Source organism: Patiria miniata, unplaced genomic scaffold (genome assembly GCF_015706575.1).
Source record: "Patiria miniata isolate m_02_andy unplaced genomic scaffold, ASM1570657v1 HiC_scaffold_10, whole genome shotgun sequence".
NCBI classification, from domain to species: Eukaryota; Metazoa; Echinodermata; class Asteroidea; order Valvatida; family Asterinidae; genus Patiria; species Patiria miniata.
The window spans coordinates 11,932,405-11,953,897 of NW_024037048.1; the positions used below are offsets into that span (position 1 = coordinate 11,932,405).

At 39.5% G+C, this 21,493-nt stretch overlaps 1 protein-coding gene across 1 annotated transcript; it reads left to right on the forward strand.

Annotated features, from left to right (window-relative positions):
- The first annotated feature begins 750 nt into the window (after window positions 1-750).
- Window positions 751-21,464, forward strand: LOC119738166 (cactin-like). Its single transcript, XM_038212921.1, has 18 exons — window positions 751-979; window positions 2,093-2,371; window positions 3,078-3,201; window positions 4,206-4,271; window positions 6,318-6,398; window positions 7,019-7,090; window positions 8,363-8,425; window positions 8,897-8,951; window positions 9,204-9,295; window positions 10,344-10,497; window positions 11,863-12,009; window positions 12,970-13,079; window positions 14,147-14,346; window positions 15,348-15,537; window positions 16,942-17,097; window positions 18,175-18,258; window positions 19,081-19,194; window positions 20,224-21,464. The coding sequence occupies exons 1-18, from the start codon at window positions 885-887 to the stop codon at window positions 20,347-20,349; spliced, it is 2,208 nt and encodes a 735-aa protein (XP_038068849.1). The 5' UTR covers window positions 751-884; the 3' UTR covers window positions 20,350-21,464.
- Window positions 21,465-21,493: the final 29 nt, after the last annotated feature.

A 21,493-nucleotide genomic window follows, 5' to 3' on the forward strand; every position in this document is an offset into this window, starting at 1 on the left:
TTTTTTTTTTGGCCTTACTAAGGAAAATAATTCGGAAAGCTGTGACAGGTCACGCGTGAGTGTTTCAGAGTCCATTATTTTTATTCATAAATACCTCAGACAGTTTAGCCATTCCTATTGGTCGAGAGCCCGTCACGTGGCCGGTATTAAACGGATGATAAAGACATGGCTAGCTGGTCTTAAACACTTTTCCAGTGTCACAATAAAATGTGGACTCCTACAAATCCAGTGCCTCTTATCGTTTCATTGGTTGAACGTTCACAATCCTCACGTAGGCATGCGCAACACTACCAGGTAGTTAGAATTTTATAGTTCTAAATTCAAAACGCAACGCGCCAGGTGCGTTCTGCGCGACATCGCGTAGAACATGATACGCGCGCGTCAATCTCCATAAAAGGGTTGTTTTCATCTTACTCGCCAGCTGAACACTCCATTATTTTGCAGGAGGGATGCTTCAAAAAGCATAAAGTGAATTTGTTGAACAAAATCGGGATGTTTTGAACGAATTATATGATTTTTTTTTACCGAAAAGGTATTTATGAATGGGAATAAATATGTACTCCGTCGGTATTTATCACTCTGTTTAATACCACTTAGAGTCTGGGTGCTGATAATTACCCTCGCCTCCGGCTCGGGTAATTATCAGCACCCAGACTCTAAGTGGTATTAAACAGAGTGATAAAAACCTCCGGAGCACACATTTATTCCCTTATTAAAAGCGCTAGGGACAAGGTTTTTAATTTAAGGAGTCCAAATTTATATGACACCTAAAACATGGCGTCGTCCAGTCGTTTTCGAACGTGATACAATAAGTCAAAGATTTTCCTGTTGAGTTGTTTTATGTCCACGTTGGAAGTTTGTTTACACTTGCAGTGATCATCATCATGGGAAGATCAGGAAAGAGGAAAGAAATGTCGCGTTCAAGGTCCAGAGAAAGGAAGAAACAACGGGACAAAAAGCATAAGACTAAGAGCCGCAGGTAGGTTGCCCAGTTTCCGGACACAGTTGGTTGCGTTGTACAACTTGTAGTTTATGTAGGCTACTACTGGCCTATCGGAAAATATATTGCATTTGCAACCTGTCGCCACTTTTTTCTTCTGGCATCTCAATGAAGGTCATTCAGTGCTGAAATAATGATAAGACATGGATCTGGGACTGAGAAACATTTCCAATTTTGCTTGTTAATTCAATGTTATCTGGTTATGCATTTTCCAATTGCATAACCGATAACAACATTAACAATTAAAAAGTTCCCCATAACGTGGTGACAGCCCGCCAACACATGCTAACTTGTAAACTTGAAAACTAATACACACAAAAATGTGTACACGTGTTTGTTTATGGTGTACATCGAGGACACACACATGCAACATCTTCGATGAATCGAGTACTGAAACGGAATTTAGGACTCCTCGGTTGGAAAATGTGTATAAAACCAATGAGAGCTGTTGCGAAAAAAAAATAGAGTACAAACAAAGGAAGAGGAACATAAGAAAATCCTCGATTTACACCATAAACAAAAGTGTGTGTAGGCCTACTTGTTTATGTGTACATTGTATTGGAATAATAGAACGAGTACATTTTGAAATATCTTGTTTATTTATTGTGACTAGGTTCGACTTCAAATTACTGAGTCCGTATTTTTTCTTCCATTCTAATTCACACACCAGTGATGATTGAGAGTAAGTGGAACCTGGCAAATAAAACCATTGACTTCATTTAATGAAAAACAAATTAGCTTCATTGAATTGGCACATGTTTTGATGTTTCAATTCATACTGTGAAAGATGTCCGCCTTCCACACATACAGTTTGGCATTCATACAAAGTGGCATGTGTACAAGCGTATTGTGTATGAGTTAGCATGATTACAAATTGAGATTGGAGAAGCAAACTTCCTCCTAGGTCGTCTATGTGACATACTGCTTGATGCTATTCACGTAGGGATGAGGTTGGTATTTTCAAGCATGGTCTGAGTTTCTCAGACATAGACAGTGTACAATGTAACTCTGACATGGTCTCAGTTACTCAGGTTTTTACTATTGATCCTGCGAACAAACTTATTATTTTGCTGAACTGTCTTCATCCATCAGATCACACTCTGACTCCAGCAGTAGTGAAAGCAGCAGTGATGATGGCCACAGACATCGGCATCAAAGACACCAAGAACTCCACCGCCATTCCAGAGACAGAGACAGGTCCAGGTCCAGATCCCCTTCCAGATCAAGACACAGAGAGAAGCATCACAAGCACAGACGAAGAGCAAGGTCCCACTCTAGGTCCAGGTCACCTATCCGTGGACGGAGAGATGCAGGATATGATGAGGAACACCGTGAGCCAAGGCAAAGGCCATTGACCAAGGAGGAGAAAAAGTAAGAGCACAAGATCATTAATTCAGCTAGCATGTAGCCACATAGAATAGCTCCCTAACAGTGGGGATCTACATGTAGATCAGTCAAAGTAGGCCGCCCAGTCAGCAGATCATCCATGCTGGAAAGTACATGTAGCCAGGATTCCCCCCCCCCCCCCCCCCCCCCCCCAGTCACCTGGCTGCTGCGAAATTACAAATTGGGGCAGCTGGGCACCACCTTACTATATGGGGCGCTATTCAAAGCACTTCTCCTTCTTTTTCGTTTTCCCTTTCATTTTTTTCCCACTCACAAGTGCCAGACACTGGGTAGTAGGGTCATGCCTACCCCCTCCCCCTTGTGCCTGCCACTGCTCCTGAATGTTTGTCCTTGGCAGGATGACCTGAAATATATGTGGGAAATGAGTAAAGGTGACGTAAGAAAAATCAGCAATAAGCCAACTCTGTAAGAACCATTATGGCTTTGTTGTCTTGGAGACACCTGAACACTTATGTATCCCGAATGGCCATTGACCATTTGACCTGCTAACTTAACACATATGGTTTGCTCCATGCCAACTGTCCCAAAGGTTGTCAATGACGTGGAGCTTGCAGCTAAAGTATCACAACCATTGTTTACTTTCTAATTAGGTACAGGAAGCAAACCGTGTAAAATCTATTTCAAACAATGGATTTGATCGATAACAAAAATTCTTTGTATTACACCTTAGGCAAAAGAAAGAGCTAGTTAAGCTGACCGAGACTGTAGAACAGAAAAGATCCCGGCGACTGGCCAAGAAACTAGCCAAGGATCGTAAACGCAAGGAAGAGATGGGATGGGATGAAGAAATGATGGTAAGAATTAATAGTTGTGTATAATTTTGAATTTCATTTTTCTCTTATCTTCAAAGGGCACAAGATTTTACGTGATGCAACTTTCTGTATTTGATTTGTAATGCTGCAAAATATACCATTGTTTTGCTGATTGAACTAATGTTGATTTTGTGGACAGTTTGGAAACCACACTTGTAAATGTAAGTTGTAACCATGGTTTGTAAATGACAGGCAAACATTGCAGCAGACTTTGCATTGAAAAAATACAACCGTGAACATCTCTGTGCATTCGCAAGCATTAGGTTCAGATCAGATCATGAAATACGCACACGTATGCAAAAGGATAGCATGGCTTTCTTCAACACAAACATGACACAAACATGACAAAGTATTTCAGGATCTGCTGATTTCCTGGTTTTTTACTTCTCATGAATGCCATTACAAATTGGAAAATATTGTACCAAGTCTTGTGTGGTTTTGAGTTTCCTCGTTTTTTTTTCTGAATTCCAGTTGCATGCCTGGTATTTACTTTGCTAAAACTGGCTGTACATGTAGTTCCCAAATTCTGCATATAATGGAACAGAGCATGCTGTTCAAAAATCATGATATGTGATATTTTGTAAAATCCAACACAAGTTAACAATTACATTTCTTTGTGTTGGGTCATTCCACAAATTTGGGGTCCAATTTTTGTGTCCCTAATGTTTTACATCTGACATGTACATGTATAAGATTTTGTAATTCATGACACATTCTTTGATGCCTTCTGTCTCCAAGAGTGATTATGTAAAAGCACACTACCTGCCAAACAAATACAAAATAGTGTAAAGTCAATGTGAATGCTACGTGAATGGCAGATTGCACAGGTCAGGTGTAACAGTGACATTTGAACTAAAGCAAGTGTTTGTCAGAATTTTGTGAAAATCATCAATAATGGTAGGCCCTAATTCCCCAAGACATTTGCACAGATAATCATTGCCAAGTGTGCCATCCTCTCAACAAGTTTTGCTATGTTTTTTTGCCAGGGTTATACTAATGCTGATAATCCCTTTGGTGATCCCAACCTCTTGGACACATTTGTATGGCACAAGGTAAGCTCTCTCATTTCATTAGTTTCCTATGTGTGTAGTGTATCTTCATTCAATTTTGCATCAACAATGCCGGGATAATTCCAGCAGTTTAAATAAAAGGTAGAGTAGATCATTTGTCAATTTGTGCATTTGTTTCGTTTGAAGCAACAAAAGTGCTCAAAATCTAAAGACGGGTGCTTAACAACTAACCTAGTGAAGTTTAGCTCAGTGAATGCTGTATATTCCAAGAAAACAAATTCTAGGATCTCGATTTCAATTCAAAAGTCGCCGAGTCATATTTTGAATTGCACCTAAAATCAGCATCTGGAACATGTTCTAATTCAGCTGATTGCAGCTACATGTACGCGATGTCATGCACTGAACCGACGAATAATAGCAACCGTGCCCGCGTGTGCGTTGTGTCAACGCTTGTGAGCACCCATTCACAGATTCGCCCAATTACAAGACAATTTCTAATGGAAATTTCCAAAAATGCAACACTTGACTCATCTTCGGAAATGACCTTCCTTTATTGTTTCCTTTAAAATGAGCATGCCAGAAGGAATTATTTCACAGTTTATTGCCATTACTATCTTTTAACTAAGTTAGCTTGTTAACAAATACTTTTTGGATAGCTGCACATGTCAACGCTATGTTTAAGCTTCATGAAAGTAATCTATTTCCATTCTATACCATGTTATTCTATATCAGTTATTTTCCTGTCATGACTCTTGACTGCCATATTCTTGGGCTGTATTACTGCTTATTGTGACTTGAGTAAGATTTCTACATTATAAAGCCACATCGGGTTATTTGAAATAACCAGAAAAGTACCTACAGATGTTAATGACAGAAACTTTGCTCAAAGTGAAGATTAAAAATGGTACTATCATATATACATGTACATTTGTACTAGGGCTGTCCCGAATATTCGAATAGCTTTTTGCCGATTTCCAACTATTCGAAAAACAAAAAGTACGCATATAAACCCAGGACTGTGATGTTATTTTATCGTGAAGTTGCTGCGCTTAAGTTGCTGGTAACTTTTTTTGTCCACAGCGGTTCGTCGTTCACATCATTTATAGGACGTTAAAGGCAAAGCCCTTGACAATTACAAAATACTTGCTGCAAAACACTCATGCGCCCAATATCGATTGCCACATACAAATGTTAACTGCCACTCTCTTCGTGCAATGTTTTACCGGCGCAGCACGCAGTTGCAGCTGGCAGTTTCAAACATCCGAATATTCGGTCCTACGCAGTTTTGAGTAATTGAATACTTAAAGCTATAGTCCATCATTTGCAGCCATCCGAAAAGTAACTGGCATAATTATTGTTGAAATAACATACTTGGTTGAAAGATAGTAAGTGGACTAAATTCCCTGTGAAATTATTCTTTCTGGCAATCTGTCATTTTTAAGTAATCAACGAAAGCAGTCTTTCCAACGGTGCGTCTTAAGACGCACCGTAGGAAATTTAAATTAGTAGTTCGTTTTGTTATTCGGCGAAGCGCGCGCAAGCATTGGCACGACGCACACATGCGTGCGGTTGCTATAATTCGTCGGATCAGTGCGCGACATCGTGTATACATGTAGCTGCAATTCAAAACAATTCAAAACATGATTTAGCAACTTTTGATTTGAAATTGAGATCCTAGAATGTTGTTTTTCTCGGAATATACAGCTGAAGCTGAGCTGAAACTTCATCAGGTTAGTTGTTCAGTATCCTTCATTAGATTTTGAACACTTTTGTTGCTTCAAACGAACAAAATGCACAAATTACAAATGATGGACTATATCTTTAATTATTCGAAAATGGACAGCCCTAATTGGTACTATAAATGTGTTCTCCATGATCCTACATGGACGCACCTTAAAGTGACACAGTGCATAGAGGCTTCTGACTGTTGGAACCCAACTTAAATCACAAGTGAGTGTATTACAGAGGTTGCCATTGTGACTCTTACGTCACTGAATTATTGCTGACTTACATTGAAGCCCATTCAGTCAGAATCAGCTTAAGGTCAAGTCTAAACGTATTCATTGATTTGTGTGTGTTTTTTTTCAGAAAAATGAAACCGATGGACTAGGGGGACTGGAGCATGAGCACTTGAAGGGAATGATGAAGGGCAAACAAGTGGAGAACAGGGTAGGCTACAGCTTGTATCATTGTTGTCAAATTGCCTGATTGGTACCGTCATACAGATAGTGCATTAATGTAGAACTAAATACTGGGCTTTGGGGTATCTGTGGGGTATCTTGACACCTTGTCCCACATGTACTGAAAGCAAATATACCCACAATTATTGAATCTTTAATTAAACAGGCAATAACTCAAGGTTCACCACAAGTTTCTACGATGTTTGGGGAATACTTCAGTGTTCAACTTCAAGTTACCGCTAATTTAATTTTGCATTCTTTTCTAAATTGTTTTGTACACTTCCAACATTAAGCCAGTTTGGTATATCAATGAAGTAGTCCATGTCGAAGGTCATTCGGGATAAAATCGCGGACAGGATGATATGTGATGTTACGCGGACGCCCATTCTGCTTGTAATTAACACACAAGCTTCGTGCGCCTGGGTCCGTGCGCATTCATGCGCCTTCGATGAGCGTTCGATTATCCCGAATGACCCGTGACCAATATCATTCTGCGCATGCGCAGTTGAAATACCCAACTGGCTTGTATTGCCTTGCACACAAATCTTGACCTCCTTGTCTCCATCTGTGATTGATTCCATCCTTTGCTTCTTGTTTTTCTTAATTCAGCTTGAACTTCAAAAAGTAAAGCAGCGCAGAATAGAGCGAGAGAAAGAAAGAGAACAGAGGGAAAAAGAACTGGTAAGGACAAAGGAATGCAGTCTGTAATTATTTTGCAAATTGTTCGTGTGGAAAGTGAATGGAATATTCGCACCACATGCGTATTTTTCGACCGGAATTCATTTGTTTGTGCCACCGAAAATAATATAAGCCTCTCAAAGTGATGTAGCGCTGTGGTCCAATGGTTACAGTGTTGGACTGGTGCCGTAATACGTGGTTTTGAATCCTGACGGGGAACATGAGGCTTGTGTTGTTGGGCAAGACACTTTACCACAATTGCCTCTCTCCACCCAGGAGTGTAAATGGGTACCTGTAAAGGTAGAGACTGATCTTGAGCTGCTGCAGAAACTGGTTTCATGGCCTGATGAACAGGGGTAATAATTGTGAAGCACTTGAGACCTTTGGTATAAAGTGCTGTATAAGCACAACATAAATGCTTATAAAAATTGCCTTAATTATTAAAGTAAAAAATAATAACGGTCAACGATACTTGAAAGTAATGGAGAATTTAAGTCGTGCACACCACTTTACACAACGTTAGTCATGGAGGGAAATTGGCCAACACGCACACAGTCCATATATCGCACAGTATCAGCGTGCATGACTGCACTGTGTAGCAGAACAACCATGTACATGTGATATGCACCGGCAGCAGAAAATTTGGGAAACACGATATGATGTAGTCAAAGCATAGCAAGTTAATCCTGCTTTATGTAGGCTAGGAGCTCTTAACTGTTAAAAACAGTCACTTGTTTTATTTCAACTGAAAGAACAACTTTGCACAGAATGTATGTTTGCATAGGAGGGTTAATAGTAGCATTTGCTAATACAGGAAATTTTATCTTCAAGTAAACTTGAATCCTCGATCCTGATTGGTCGATCCATGGCAACAAGCCGTGCTACATATAACCATGTAGCACGGCCACGGTCCATACCGCACTCTGCGTTTTGCGATATTCCAAGATGCGCGCGCCATTCCGTACAAACCACGCACGTGTAATAGGATAAGCACTTTGTGTACAGCGTACTACGTTTCATCTTTATTGTACGTCAAGTTTGCTTGAAGATAAATCCGTTATCACGCTCGCGCTCGTGGAACACGGAAACTGTAGTGCGTCTGTGTCCCACATACCACGAGGCTGAAGGCCGAGTGGTATGTGGGACACAGACGCACTAGATTTTTCCGTGTTCCACTCGCGCTCGCGGGATAACTAATAAATAGTAACTGAGTTTAAGAAGTTGTCAGTCAATTTGTTACTTGTCATCCTTTCTTAACATTCTTGTATCCCTCAGGAGGAACTACAGAGGATGAGAGAAGCAGAGTCATTTAAAGAATGGGAGCAACAAGAGGACAGTGTAAGCATATGGCTGGAATATTGCAGTGGAAAGACAATCAGATTATTGTGTTGAAATATACAGTAGAAAACCGCTATATATCAAACACCACCATGATCACCCTACAGAGCATTTGGATGTAATGAACATCCCATAGCTCCTTAGCGTTGGCTTTGGAAAATGGCTATAGAAATGACCACGATACTAAACAATCATTTGTGGATCCCATTGTAGTCATTTTAGTGAAGTTCTACTGAAATGTTGACAGATTATTACAAAAAATAAGGTAAAAAAATTTACAGTTGTGGTTGAGATAAAAATAAAAAACAATGTGAACTCTTTGAAAATCTAGTAGTGGAATAGTGAATATGACGAAGTGTCAATGTGAGGTATAGCAGAGAAAACATTGAATAGGAAATTAGCTTTAAAGTTAGGATAGGATACATGTCCAAAATGCACTCAAGTTTGTGTTTTTTCCTTTTTTGTTTGCAGTTCCATTTACATCAAGCAAAGCTGAGGTCCAAGATAAGAATACAAGATGGCAGAGGTAAAAATGTGTGTGAATTCACTCAAGCTGCAGCCAGTGATGTATGACCAGGGAATCTCCCTGCTATTTTGATGCACTGTTTAAAACTACCAAAAGTCCAGTCTTCCAACAAGTTGTGCTTTATAAAGAAGTTGCTCACTATGAAGTTTTGTAATTTTGATTTTAGATAAGTACAACCTGTACAAGTGATAGACACATACCAATTCTCTATTTCTGTGTAATGAATGTATGTTTTGTGTGTATTGATTTCAGCCAAGCCGATTGATTTACTGGCTCAGTACATCAGCGCTGATCCAGATGATGACCTGTCTGTTGAGATGCAGGAACCATATAACGCTCTCAGGGTAAGTGTATACTACAGGTCAAGGACAATGCCTGTAAATGCTTGTGGGGAGTATTATAACACCTCACCCACTGATTCTGTATCTTGATTGGCTGAGAGCGAGTTACATGGCATTGGCTATTTTTGCTATCTTGCTGTGCACGGCCCAAAATTACTATACTCGTAGCAACCAGAGTACTGTGCATAAGAACTGGTATTGTGTGCCAATGCATGTATAAGGGTGTGCATGTTGCACATATTGTTCCCAAGCGATCACGCTAAAGAGCTGGGTTCAATCATTTCGTTAAGGAGTAGTCTAGAAAAGTGCAAGTAAATTTTCAACTAATTTCATTTTCAAATTGAAAAACACTTTTTTTTTATTTAGAGTAAATTAATCAGTTATCGCTTAAAATCAAGCAGAATCTGTGGGAGAGGTGTTATAAAACAAATATTGACTGCTTTATCTCTTGTGTAGTAAAACTAGCCTCCCTTGGTGATCCATGGAGCATTCCGATTTTCCCGCGGCTTCACCTCAGGACAAATAGAATGTTCATGGATCACCTCGGAAGGCTTGTTTTACTAACCACTCGAAGCAGTCAATATTTGTATAATATCCTATGAAACAGGATTGATCTGATGGGCTGGATTTTATAAAGTCGTTCAGTATTATATGATGGGGGCGTTTTATCTAAAGTTCAGAATTTGTTGGAATTTATGACAATTCCAGAGAAACAAAATGCAGCAAATGAAATGTATGTTTTTGTCCTTTGATGTAGTATTCAAAAGTGTTTAGGGCATTGATTTGCATTTTAACAATTAAACTTTGAAAAATTAAACATTTGAAAAATTTTATTTGTATTAATATGACCTACCATATGACAATTCAAGTTGAGTTGAATTAAACACTGGATTTGAATGGATACGTCACATGCAAGGACTTGATTCTTCTGAAATATCAATTTATAATTACCTGCTATTGGTTGAGAGCCCGTCCCGTTGGTAGTCTTTAACCGGCTACCATTGGTTAACGTTTGCCTATTGACTCCCCCCCCCCCCTCCCTCCTCATCAGGGACTGACTATCAATGATCTGGAAGACTTGATGGAAGATATCATTGTATACAAGGAATTGGAGAAAGATAGTAACCTGGAGTTCTGGAAAGACATGACAGTCATTGCTGAGGATGAGTTGGCTAAACTCAAGAAGATCAGCCCAGAGGGACAAGGTAAGTTGCAGTACAAAGTCATCATCTCTACTTGCCTGAAAGGTGGATGCCTTCTTGCCAATGAAGTTATTAAAGACTAACCATTCTGTAAATGTTGAACGCTTTATCGCACTTCAGACTAAGTACCAAAATAAAATTGCTACGTATGTGAACCATGTTTTAACCCTTTCCTTACTATGGGCGACTTTTGTTGACAAGGAACTACCCCCTGCTTGCTCACCATAGGTGACTTTTAGTAGTCGACTAGGAAATCACACACAGAACACCCTCAACACAGATTTATTCACTGCTTTTCAGAAAGCTGGCATGTTGGTATGTTTGGCCGCCCATACATCAACCATATTCTAATGGTGTAGTTTATTGATTGTGTTACCATTACAAACATTTAAGAGAAGTGCTTCAGCAGTATCCACACGCATTTTAGGGTATGGAGTGCCATTTAGTCATGTGGTGAAATGGCTTACAGTTTGATAACTGGGACCAGATCAGCAAACAGGCATAACTGTCTTATAATTTTGCACATATGACCTTGACATTCACATCACATGAAACAGTACAGTTCAAGGAACAAAGTTTACCCACAACACATTTGATTTTAATCACTCCTTGGCAGTGAAAATGTGGGTTGAAAAAGTATAGTTTCCACTGTACTGATTTAATTTTAGAAGCACCAGATAGTTAAAGGGAAGATACAACATTTGCAAACATTAAAAAACGAAATGATCAAATTATCACGAAATACCTTACTGGATTGTTAGAGAATGACAGTCTAAAAGCATTCTGTAAAATCGTGGCTCCTGGTGTGCTGACACTTTCAAGAAAAGTTGTATTTTTCCAAAGCTGGTCGGCCGACCAGTGTAAACTGGCTTTTTTCAAAGACTGCTCCTAATTTTCATATTTAGTTATTCCGCATTTTCTTTGCAATTGATTTCACACCTTCGAAGGGGTTCAAGCATGCTAGACTGATTCTCTGACCTTACAATTCCCCAAAGTCTATAAATTGCTCCGTTTCATCTTAAGTGGGGTCAGGGAACCAGACTACAAGAACATGATTGGTTTTCTTGGTTTTCTTGGTTTTTCCAGCATCTACAAGCCCAAAACGTGAAACAAGTCAGTTTAACAATATTTGCTATAACATACTAATCCTCCAAATCCATTTATTTCTGAAAATTGCAGCAAAAGCAAATGTTGTACATTCCCTTTAAAGAAGCACATTATTTACAAGTGTACTCTTGTCAGCTTGTAAAGCAAGCTCGGAAAGACTTGTGAAGTTTTTGGCTCTCAGAAAACATTGAACACAGTTGTATAAAATGACCCGGTGAAAGGCAAAAGATACTGGAATACTACTTTGTCACTTTGTCTCAGATGGTGCTGATCGACGGGAAGGCATCAATGTATCTGTAAGTTATGAGGTGGCCTCAGTATTCAGAGGCAAGAAGCACAGTCAACTGCTGGCCTTGAAAGAACAAATCATGCGACGGATCAAGAGTGGCGATACAGGCGTGGATATTGGTAAGATCATACAATTTAGTTGTCTACTTAATGACCTGTTTTGAGTAACCCTATCTATCCTGAGCCCATAGACTTTATTCACCAGTTGGCCATATTGAATTGAAAGCGAGGTAAACTCTTCATTTTTGGAACTTGCGAGTAGAAATGAAAGCAATGAAATAAAAGTTTAGTACAATTTACTGCTAATCTGCTCTGATGAATAATTTAAAATTCGTGATTAAACATACCCTATATTTTAAGCCACATTCATGAATACCTTAGACAGTTTACCCATTCCCATTCAAGAGCCCATCACGTGGCTGATCTTAAACGGTTGATAAAGACCAGCTGGCTGATCTTAAACACTTTTCCAGTGTCACATGAAATTTGGACTCCTATGAAATCCAGTGCCTTTCACCATTTATTAGTTGAACGTTCACAATCCTCACGTAGGCATGCGCAATACTACTAGTGAGTCGGTATTTCATAGTCCTAAATTCACAACGCACTCACTACAGCTGCATCTGCGCGTCATGCGCCCGCCAATCTCCATTAAAGGAGTTGTTTATGTCTTACTCGCGAGCTGGATACTCCATTATTGTTGGAAATGTTTAAGTTTTGACATGTTTTGACTTTTGGACCGAAAAGTTTTGATTTTGTTTTACCGAAAGGTATTTATGAATGGGAATAAATTTGTGCTTGGTCGGTATTAAACACAATGTTTAAGAGTGGTTGGAGTCTGGAATGCTAATAATTACCCTCGACTTCATCCAAACTCCAACCAGTCTTAAACATAGTGTTTAACACCGACCAAGCACACATTTATTCCTTTATTTAGCAAAAATTTGAAAGTGAGGCTCGTAGTGCACGCTAATCATAAAATAGTCTGGCACCATCCCATTCGCTCATTGTAGCGTGTAGACTTAGTGATTCTTTTAAAACTTAATATGTTTCCTTTTTGGCTTGATTGTCAAATGACAGGCTATTGGGAATCACTACTGCAGCAGTTGAATGCCCACATGGCAAGGGCACGGTTAAAGGAGCAACATCAAGACAAGCTGCAAAGAAAACTGAATGCACTCAGACAACAGGTAGGAAATCAACAGCACATTGCTTTAATGCAGTACCTGTATACAGTATACATGTATTTACCCGAACGCCCTACTGTCTTTAAAGTACTGGACCAAGGTCGCCAAATCCATCACTGACCCTGCTTCACAGTATCTGCTTCACAGGATCATTGTCCACTATACCAGTCAGATCAGGCAACTTCATCTTCCTTCTTTGTGCAGTTATTCTTACCAATCAACTCCTGACCTTACAATTCCCTGACGTCTATACAGTGCTCCGTTTCATCTTAAGTTGGGTCAGGGAATCAGACTACAGGAACATGATAGTTTTTCTTGGTTTTTCCAGCATCTACGAACCCAAAAACGTCAAACAAGGCAGTATAACAATATTTGCTATAAAATACTAACCCCCCCCCCAAAAAAAAATCAATCCATTTCTGAAAATTACAGCAAAAGCAAATGTTGTATATTCCCTTTAACCATTTAGTTCACAATGTACAGGGTGGCCCCCCAAAAAACTTACACTTTTACAGAAGCAGATTTTTCAAAATTGGGGAGACATGTTGAAATTGTTTTAAGATATTCTAAAAATACAAGATATTGGTGGTATATGGTAAAAACTGCATTGAAAATAAAGCCTAAATTAAGAAATGGCAGCCATTTACAGAAAAATGGTCAAAACCAGTTTGTCCACAAGCGAGTCTATGAGACATAGTAAAAACAATACTGGTCTGTGTAGCGCTACGTGCACATAAAACTGCAATAACAGTGACCGTACATGTATCTCCTACATGCATGTGGACAAACTGGTTTTTGACAATTATTCTGTAAAATGCCGCCATTTCTTCATTTAGGCTTAATTTTCAACGCCATTTTCACCATATACGACCAAGATCTTGTAGTTTAGCAATATCGTAAAGCAATTTGAACATTTCTCCCTAATTTCGAGAAATCTGCGTCAGAGAAAGTGTAAATTTTCTTTTGGGCACACTGTTCATGTAATGTGCTCCCTATAGTCTGACATTTATCAAGGGTCAAAGATATCTACATTCTCTAATTGATGTCTTTCTAATTTTGTTCTTGAGCAGCAAGGGGTGGTTTCTGATCCTAGAGATGCCTCCTCTAAGGCCGCTGCAAGCCAAGACCCAAGCCAGATCCAGCTACCATCTGATTCAGATGGTGAGGACCATGAGATTAGGAAACGTATCAAGAAGGAACCAGAATCAGCTGAAGAGGCCGGCCCTAGCCAGGCAGAGAGTGCAGCACCAGGCCAGTCAACTGAAGCAGAGTAAGTCAGGAACGATCCATTGTGGAAAATCATTTCATCACTAATTTCAACAGACTTGCGTGTCAATTGCGAAACATTCGCTGCGAAATTCACCAGGGTTGAAATGTGTTCAACTTTTGTGAAGTCACAATGCAAAAACTTGCCATGATGTCACAAATTCACGTTTGCTGTTGTTGCTTTTGTGCCAAGTATGAAAAAGCCTTAACCCTAACCTTCCTCAATCCTCCAAAATCCTCCTGGGGTTTTGGAGGATTGAGGATGAATGGTGTTTGAAGAAGAGGAGGATTTTGGAGGATTGAGGATGAATGCATTTTGAGAGGCAGGATTGTTGGCGGATTGTGCAGGATTGAGGCGCTGGGCATCCTTCATTTGGACATAAGTGCAAAAGTTGGAGAATTTTGGAGGATTGAGGATGGTTCCTAGCAAAAAGGGCCTAAGGCATAAAAATACACGGTGCAATGTTAAAGAATGTACAACATTTGCTTTTGCTGCAATTTTCTGAAATAAATGGATTTGGAGGATTAGTATGTTGAAGCAAATATTGTTAAAATGACTTGTTTCACGTTTTGGGCTCATAGATGTTAAAAAAAACTAAGAAAGCATTCATGTTCTTGTAGTCTGGTTGCCTGAGCCCACTTAAGATGAAACAGAGAATTCATAGACTTTGGAGAATTGTAAGGTCAGAAAATCAGTCTAGCAGGCTTGTACCCCTTCACAGGTGTGTAATCAATTGCAAAAAGTTTTTGCAGTTTTTGCAGCAAAGACTTTGCAAGCAGTTTTTGAAAAAAGCCAGTGTTGGAAAAATACCACTTTTCTTGAAAATATCAACACACCAGGAGTCACGAATTTACAGGATGCTTTAGACTGTCATTCCCTAACAATCCAGTAAGGTATTTTGTGACAATCTGATCATTTCGTTTTGTGATGTTTACAAATGTTATATCTTCCTTTTAAAAGTGCACTTCATGAAGCATTAATCCTTTATCTTGGTTTGATTACAGACCAGAGTCTGTCTTGACTCAAGCAGATCTTGAGGAAGAATGCCTACTAGAGTTTGATAAGGGAGGCTACAGCCCTAAGCTGATGGACATGAAAGCACTGCCTCCAGAGACCTTGATCTTTGACCCTGAAGAAGACAAGGCTAAACTACAGCGTATTAGGCAACAGCTCATCACCACAGGAAGTGTAGAGGTGAGTGCTGGGAGTCTCATACAGCGTACATTCTCTGTATTTGTCTGCATCTCTCTGTAATTACTACACCTCTGTATTCTACAGAGTAGCTGTAATTTGAAGAAGAAAAAATGAGTAATTCAGAAAACTCCCATTGCGTCACATCTCAAGGGAACGGTTAACAAATTTGAGATATCCTGACTTCGAAGTAAGCAAGGTTCCTGATTTGTCGACAGTCGTGTCATGTAGGGTAGTACACATAGGCTACATTTATGTACATGAATGGTTTGCACCAAAACTCGCTATGAAATGGACACACTTTTCGAAACTTTTCTTTTATATTTTTTCGTTCTAATGGTGTATATTTTTAGTCACATATCATCATTGTACTTAGATTTCATACTGTTGTTACCTATAAACCACAGATTGTGTAACTGCGCGTAGCAAATCTTTATTTCGTGTTGTTTGTTAATCGATATCGACGCACCACGCTCAGGGTTTTCCGATGGGCGGTGCAGTCACATGGCCGGTCCTAATTAATCGATATTAGGGCGTACCAGCTGCAGCTGGGCCAGTGGTAGCGATCAGACTACCTTGCAGGCATCCTTAAAGGGTTCCCATGCAGTCACATGGCCATCGCAAGGAGCCAGCATTTGGACTGCCGGCGTGCAGGCTATGCAATTGGGCCAGCGGTAGTGATCAGACTAACTCAAAAGCCAGTTTTTGTTGCGGTTACAGGCTAGAGTCTGATCACAATGCACTCTGCATCCCCATGTGAAAAGACAAAGTGTGTTGGGCAATAATGACTCATGAAACAAGTTTCTTGATGTTTTTTACGCTTCTTTGTGACTGTTTTGGTGATGTTTTCTATGGACTGGCTGAACAAAAGTTTGAGATAAACGGAGGTATCGGTGCGGGCATTTCAAGTTACTGGGGTATTCATACACAAAATATCCTTGTGACGGAAATACTTGGAGATAAATGAAGTTTTGAGTTATCGGAATTTGAGCTAAGGAGAGTTTACTGTAGTACTAAACACATCTCTTTCAGATTTTGCATCCTGATTGGCTAAAACATGGATTGTCAAATAAGGTTCATTCACAAGTCTGTGCATGAAACTGGGTATACATTGTTAGGCATTCATTGTGTTTATCAGATAACATATAGACCGGAACACCTGCTATACGTATCCAGCAATGAGCCCTGCACATACGTCTGTTTAGAATTATAGTCTTGCTGTGAAGATTGAACAAACTTCAAAACCAGGCCTCCAACACAGAGTAATTTGTATATCCCTAAACAGCTGCCAGGATTCATTCCTTCATTGTTGACAAACCATTCTGATCCCCATTCCATAGTTTAGAAAAGAACACTGAAAACTGTAAAAGCCTTTAAAATGTTTCTTTGGATTCTTGCATACCGCAGAACACAGTGGAGGCAGAGTTTATCAAGAAAGCTCGAGCTGGTATGGACTCAGATGAGGCAACATTTGCTGTGGAGGTGGACGTGCAGAACAAACCCTACCTGTGGTCAGATAAATACCGCCCTCGCAAACCACGCTTCTTCAACAGGGTGCACACGGTAAGGCAGGCCATTGACAGCAGTCAAGCCTGTTATTATTTTTTTTATAATGGTCTTCTGAAAAAGACCTTATACTCATAATTGAATTTTAGAACCCAGTAGAGTGTTTTCTAGAGTTAGACAAATTATCAAAGGCTACAGGTAAAATTCAACTTGAGGCCGTTTTCTTGGTTTAAAGAAGCAGCATTAGAGCCCACAACAATCAGACAATTGAAAACTTCATTTCTTCATAGAGCATTATCAAATTGAATTCATAAATACCTAAGACAGTTTACCCATTCCTATTGGTCGAGAGCCCCATCATGTGGCCAGTTTTAAATGGATGATTAAGACTGGCTGGCTGGTCTTAAACACTTTTCCAGTGTCACATGACTCCTTTTGGACTCCACATTTGGACTCCTTTGAAATCCGGTGCCTTTTAGTTACTGTTTTATTGGTTGAACGTTCACATTGCACATGTAGGCATGCGCAGTACTACCAGTGAGTCAGTATTTCATAGTCCTAACATGCCTAAATTCACATTACACTGGCACAGCTGAGTTCTGCGCGACATCACACATTATGCGCGATGCATGCGCCAATCCCCATATAAGGAGTTGTTTATGATATTGACACCACCATAATATAGCTACAGGGGTGTTTCGAAAAACATGAAGTAAACTTGTTATAAAAAATGTTGGAAAGGTGTTTTGACTTTTGGACCGAAAAGTTTTGATTTTCTTGACCTAAAAGATATTTATGAATGGTAATAAATATGTGCTTGGCCGGTATTAAACACTCTGTTTAAGACCGGTTGGAGTCTGGAGGCTGATAATGACCCTCGCCTTCATCCAGATTCCAACAAGTCTTAAACATAATGTGTAAAACTGGCCAAGCACACATTTATTCCCCTTAGTAAAGGCTGGTTTTGAAGGAATAAGATAATATACCTTCACCCCAACCACCCCCCATAAACCAATTCAATCCCTTACCACCCCTTCCTCCCACCAAAAAACCCCCCCAAAACAAGCTTAAAGCCCTTTTAGACCTGGGAATTGTAAATCGTTTCTGAAGCCAATTTTGATATTTGTTTTGCAGGGTTTTGAGTGGAATAAATACAACCAAACCCATTATGACATGGACAACCCTCCACCCAAAGTGGTTCAAGGGTACAAGTTCAACGTAAGTATTCTTAATAGAGCTGTTCATGTTTTACAATTATTTCAATTCTAAACAAACCACAGACTACGTCTTCCTGTCTCCCATGCTGGATTTCACTACAGAGAACCACACAATTAAAGACAATTGTGATGTGCTCTTTTTGGAGTGAATGAAGCAGGCTCAAAACCAGGTAAATGATGGGACAAATAAGAAACTGGGTTCATTTTCATTCATCTACAGACAATCAAAGAATGGTTCAGTTTTTCTCCAACTCATTTTTGGTAGATTGTTTCTGTACACAACTAATCCAAACAATTTTAATGGCAAAGTGCAAAGAATGGTTTATTTTGATCTTATTAGCAGGAGCACTCGTCCCCCGAATTCTCAAAAAGCCATAGGTCCATTGCCTGTGTCAATTGCCACAATACAGGAAACACATGACATCCTTGTATCGATATGGGCAAATTACAGGCATGTGTGGTTACGCTAAAGCAACTTTTCAAAGTGCATCATTTTCTTAAACCGTTGTCAATATGGGACAATTTACAGTCTTTGGTAGCAAATGGGGTATCAAAATGTAGCTAACAACATTCCCAAAGGTCTATATAAATGACGTTATCATAAGACGATCAGATTCAAAATTATGACCCCTCCAATTAGTGTGGACTTTCTTATTTTGTGGTGTTTACTTTAAAAAATACTGCATCTGCTAGGGTTACCTTTATACCTGAAAATACACCACTCCCACTGTTGATACACATACCTCATGTATGCATATTAGTTTGATGGCTTAGTATCCTCATATATAATTCTGATGACCGTATGTGTTATTTTTCCCTGCAGATATTTTACCCTGATCTTATCGACAAAAGAAAGACACCAGAATACACCTTGACACCATCTCCTGAAAACGAGGATTTTGCAGTCCTGCGATTCCATACAGGCCCACCATATGAGGTAATCAAACCCAACCATTTTTCTGCTTTTTGATTTTTTGAATGAAAAGTAGTGATGTCCTGACTTGAACAAATTGAAATGGTGCTACTGAAATAGTTCTGCTTCCGGTTACCCTACCCACCCTATTTTGACAGCCCCTACCTTAATATTAGTCCACAGTCTGTCACGTGGCCAGTCTTAAACTGTTGATAAAACACCGGCGGGATGTTCTTAAACACTTTTCCAGTGTCACATGAAATTTTTACTCTTATGAAATCCAGTGCCTTTTACTGTTATATTGGTTGCACGTTCACAATCCTCATGTAGGCGTGTGCAATACTACCAGTGAGTCAGTATTTCATAGTCCTAAATTCACCCTACACCAACAAAGCTGCGTTCTGCGCCACATCGGGTAGTACGCGTCACGCGCGTGCCAATCTCCATATAAGGAGTTGCTTACAACTAATGGCGAGAGGCACATGCCATAACATACATGGAGCTAGAGGGGTGTTTAAAAAAAACTTGGAAGTAAAATTGTTGGAAATTTATATTTTTTACTTGTTTTGACTCTGACTGAAAAGGTATTTATGAATGGGAATAATTATGTGCTTGGCCGGTATAAAACAAGTCCTTTTAAGAGCGGTTTGGGGCCTGGTCGCCAATAATATCCCTCTCCCTCGGCTTGGGCTATTATCAGTGTTCCTTCCCTGGCCAGTTAAAAAAACAGACTTGTTTAAAACCAGCCAAGCACACATTTATTCCCTTAATACATTCCAATTTGTTGTCTTTACAGTGTAAGAAGATACAGTACTTAACTTGCTCAATCAATTTGTTGCACAGCTATGCAACGTACATGTGATAGATGCCATGAAATGGTATTCAATGCTAGATTAGTCAGAATAGAATATTTGGGTAGCATCTGGAAAAGGAAGCTGTATTGAGGCTGTTTTGTCATGTGCCCATGACCAATCAGTAATCAACTGATCACTATATTTGGTGTTGTATTATCATTGACTCCCATTCTAATCGATCCCCTTTCTCGACCTCTAGGATATTGCCTTCAAAATAGTGAATCGTGAGTGGGAGTATTCACATCGTCATGGATTCCGATGTCAATTCAACAACAGCATCTTCCAGCTGTGGTTCCGCTTCAAACGTTACCGCTACCGAAGATGAGATTGACAGAGACTTCTCTGGGATGATATCAAATTGGGGGTTATTGTTTTGAGGGAAGGCTGTTGAGAGTGAAGCTGTATTAGGGCGTCCCTGGTTATTTCTTTAAATTAAAAAAAATAGTGAATACAAAATACTTCAGTGGCAAACAAATATGAGAACATAGAAATAAAAACGGACACCCTTTTCATGAAATCATGACATTTAATTTGAATGATGGCTTACTGTTAAAGATATGCCGCCATAAATGTGCATAATGTACAGGTTGAACTTGAACTCAAAGCTTTGAACATAGAGGAATTTTTGCTATGTGACTCCATGTATATAACTACATAGTTATCTAATTCTACATTTAACACTGTTGTAATGTGGGATATGACGTTTTTAGCACCCGAGGGGCACATAGCACCCGAGGGGCACATAGCACCCGAGGCGAAGCATTTCCAAAGATATATGGTTCCAACTTATTGTGCGAGAAATTAATTGAACCACTGCGAAGTAACCTCTGATAACTGAAGATTTTGATGTCATGCCAGACATGAGACTGAGCAGTTGACGTTGCAGTTCTCATTGCGCAAAGCTAGCGCACCGGCAGGTTCCATACGCGCATGCAATGAGCACACTGTCATATCACAGAACGCCACGTAAAAAATTGATAGTGTGTGACATGTGCATTTATAGACCAGACACATGGCCGTTCTAGACCAATGAAATTGCAGTATCCAAGCACACGATATAACAAATGGAATTATCAAACCTAACAACTTTTGTGCCTTCTGGAAGTTTACAAGCCAGTTGTTATAAATGAGCTGTTCGTATGATTGTACTTACATGTATTGCCATCTGCTTGTGTGAACGTGATCGTACATTTCGAAGCTGATCCTCGTATGGTTATTTGAAATATTGAACTAAAAAAGTAACATTTCTTGGAAGGCCCATAAGCCTTAGTGGGTCTTGGGCCATGACCTAAAGTGGCAATGACCGAAGCAGTTGGTATGAATACGCACACCTTTCCACATTGTGCAAACTTGCTACTCTGTTGGTTGTCACATCTAATTATAATAAAAAACAACCCATATGGAAAGCAAGAATGTATGCACATAAATGATGTAAATGTAGTTTGTATTTAAATTTTAAGATCTTTACT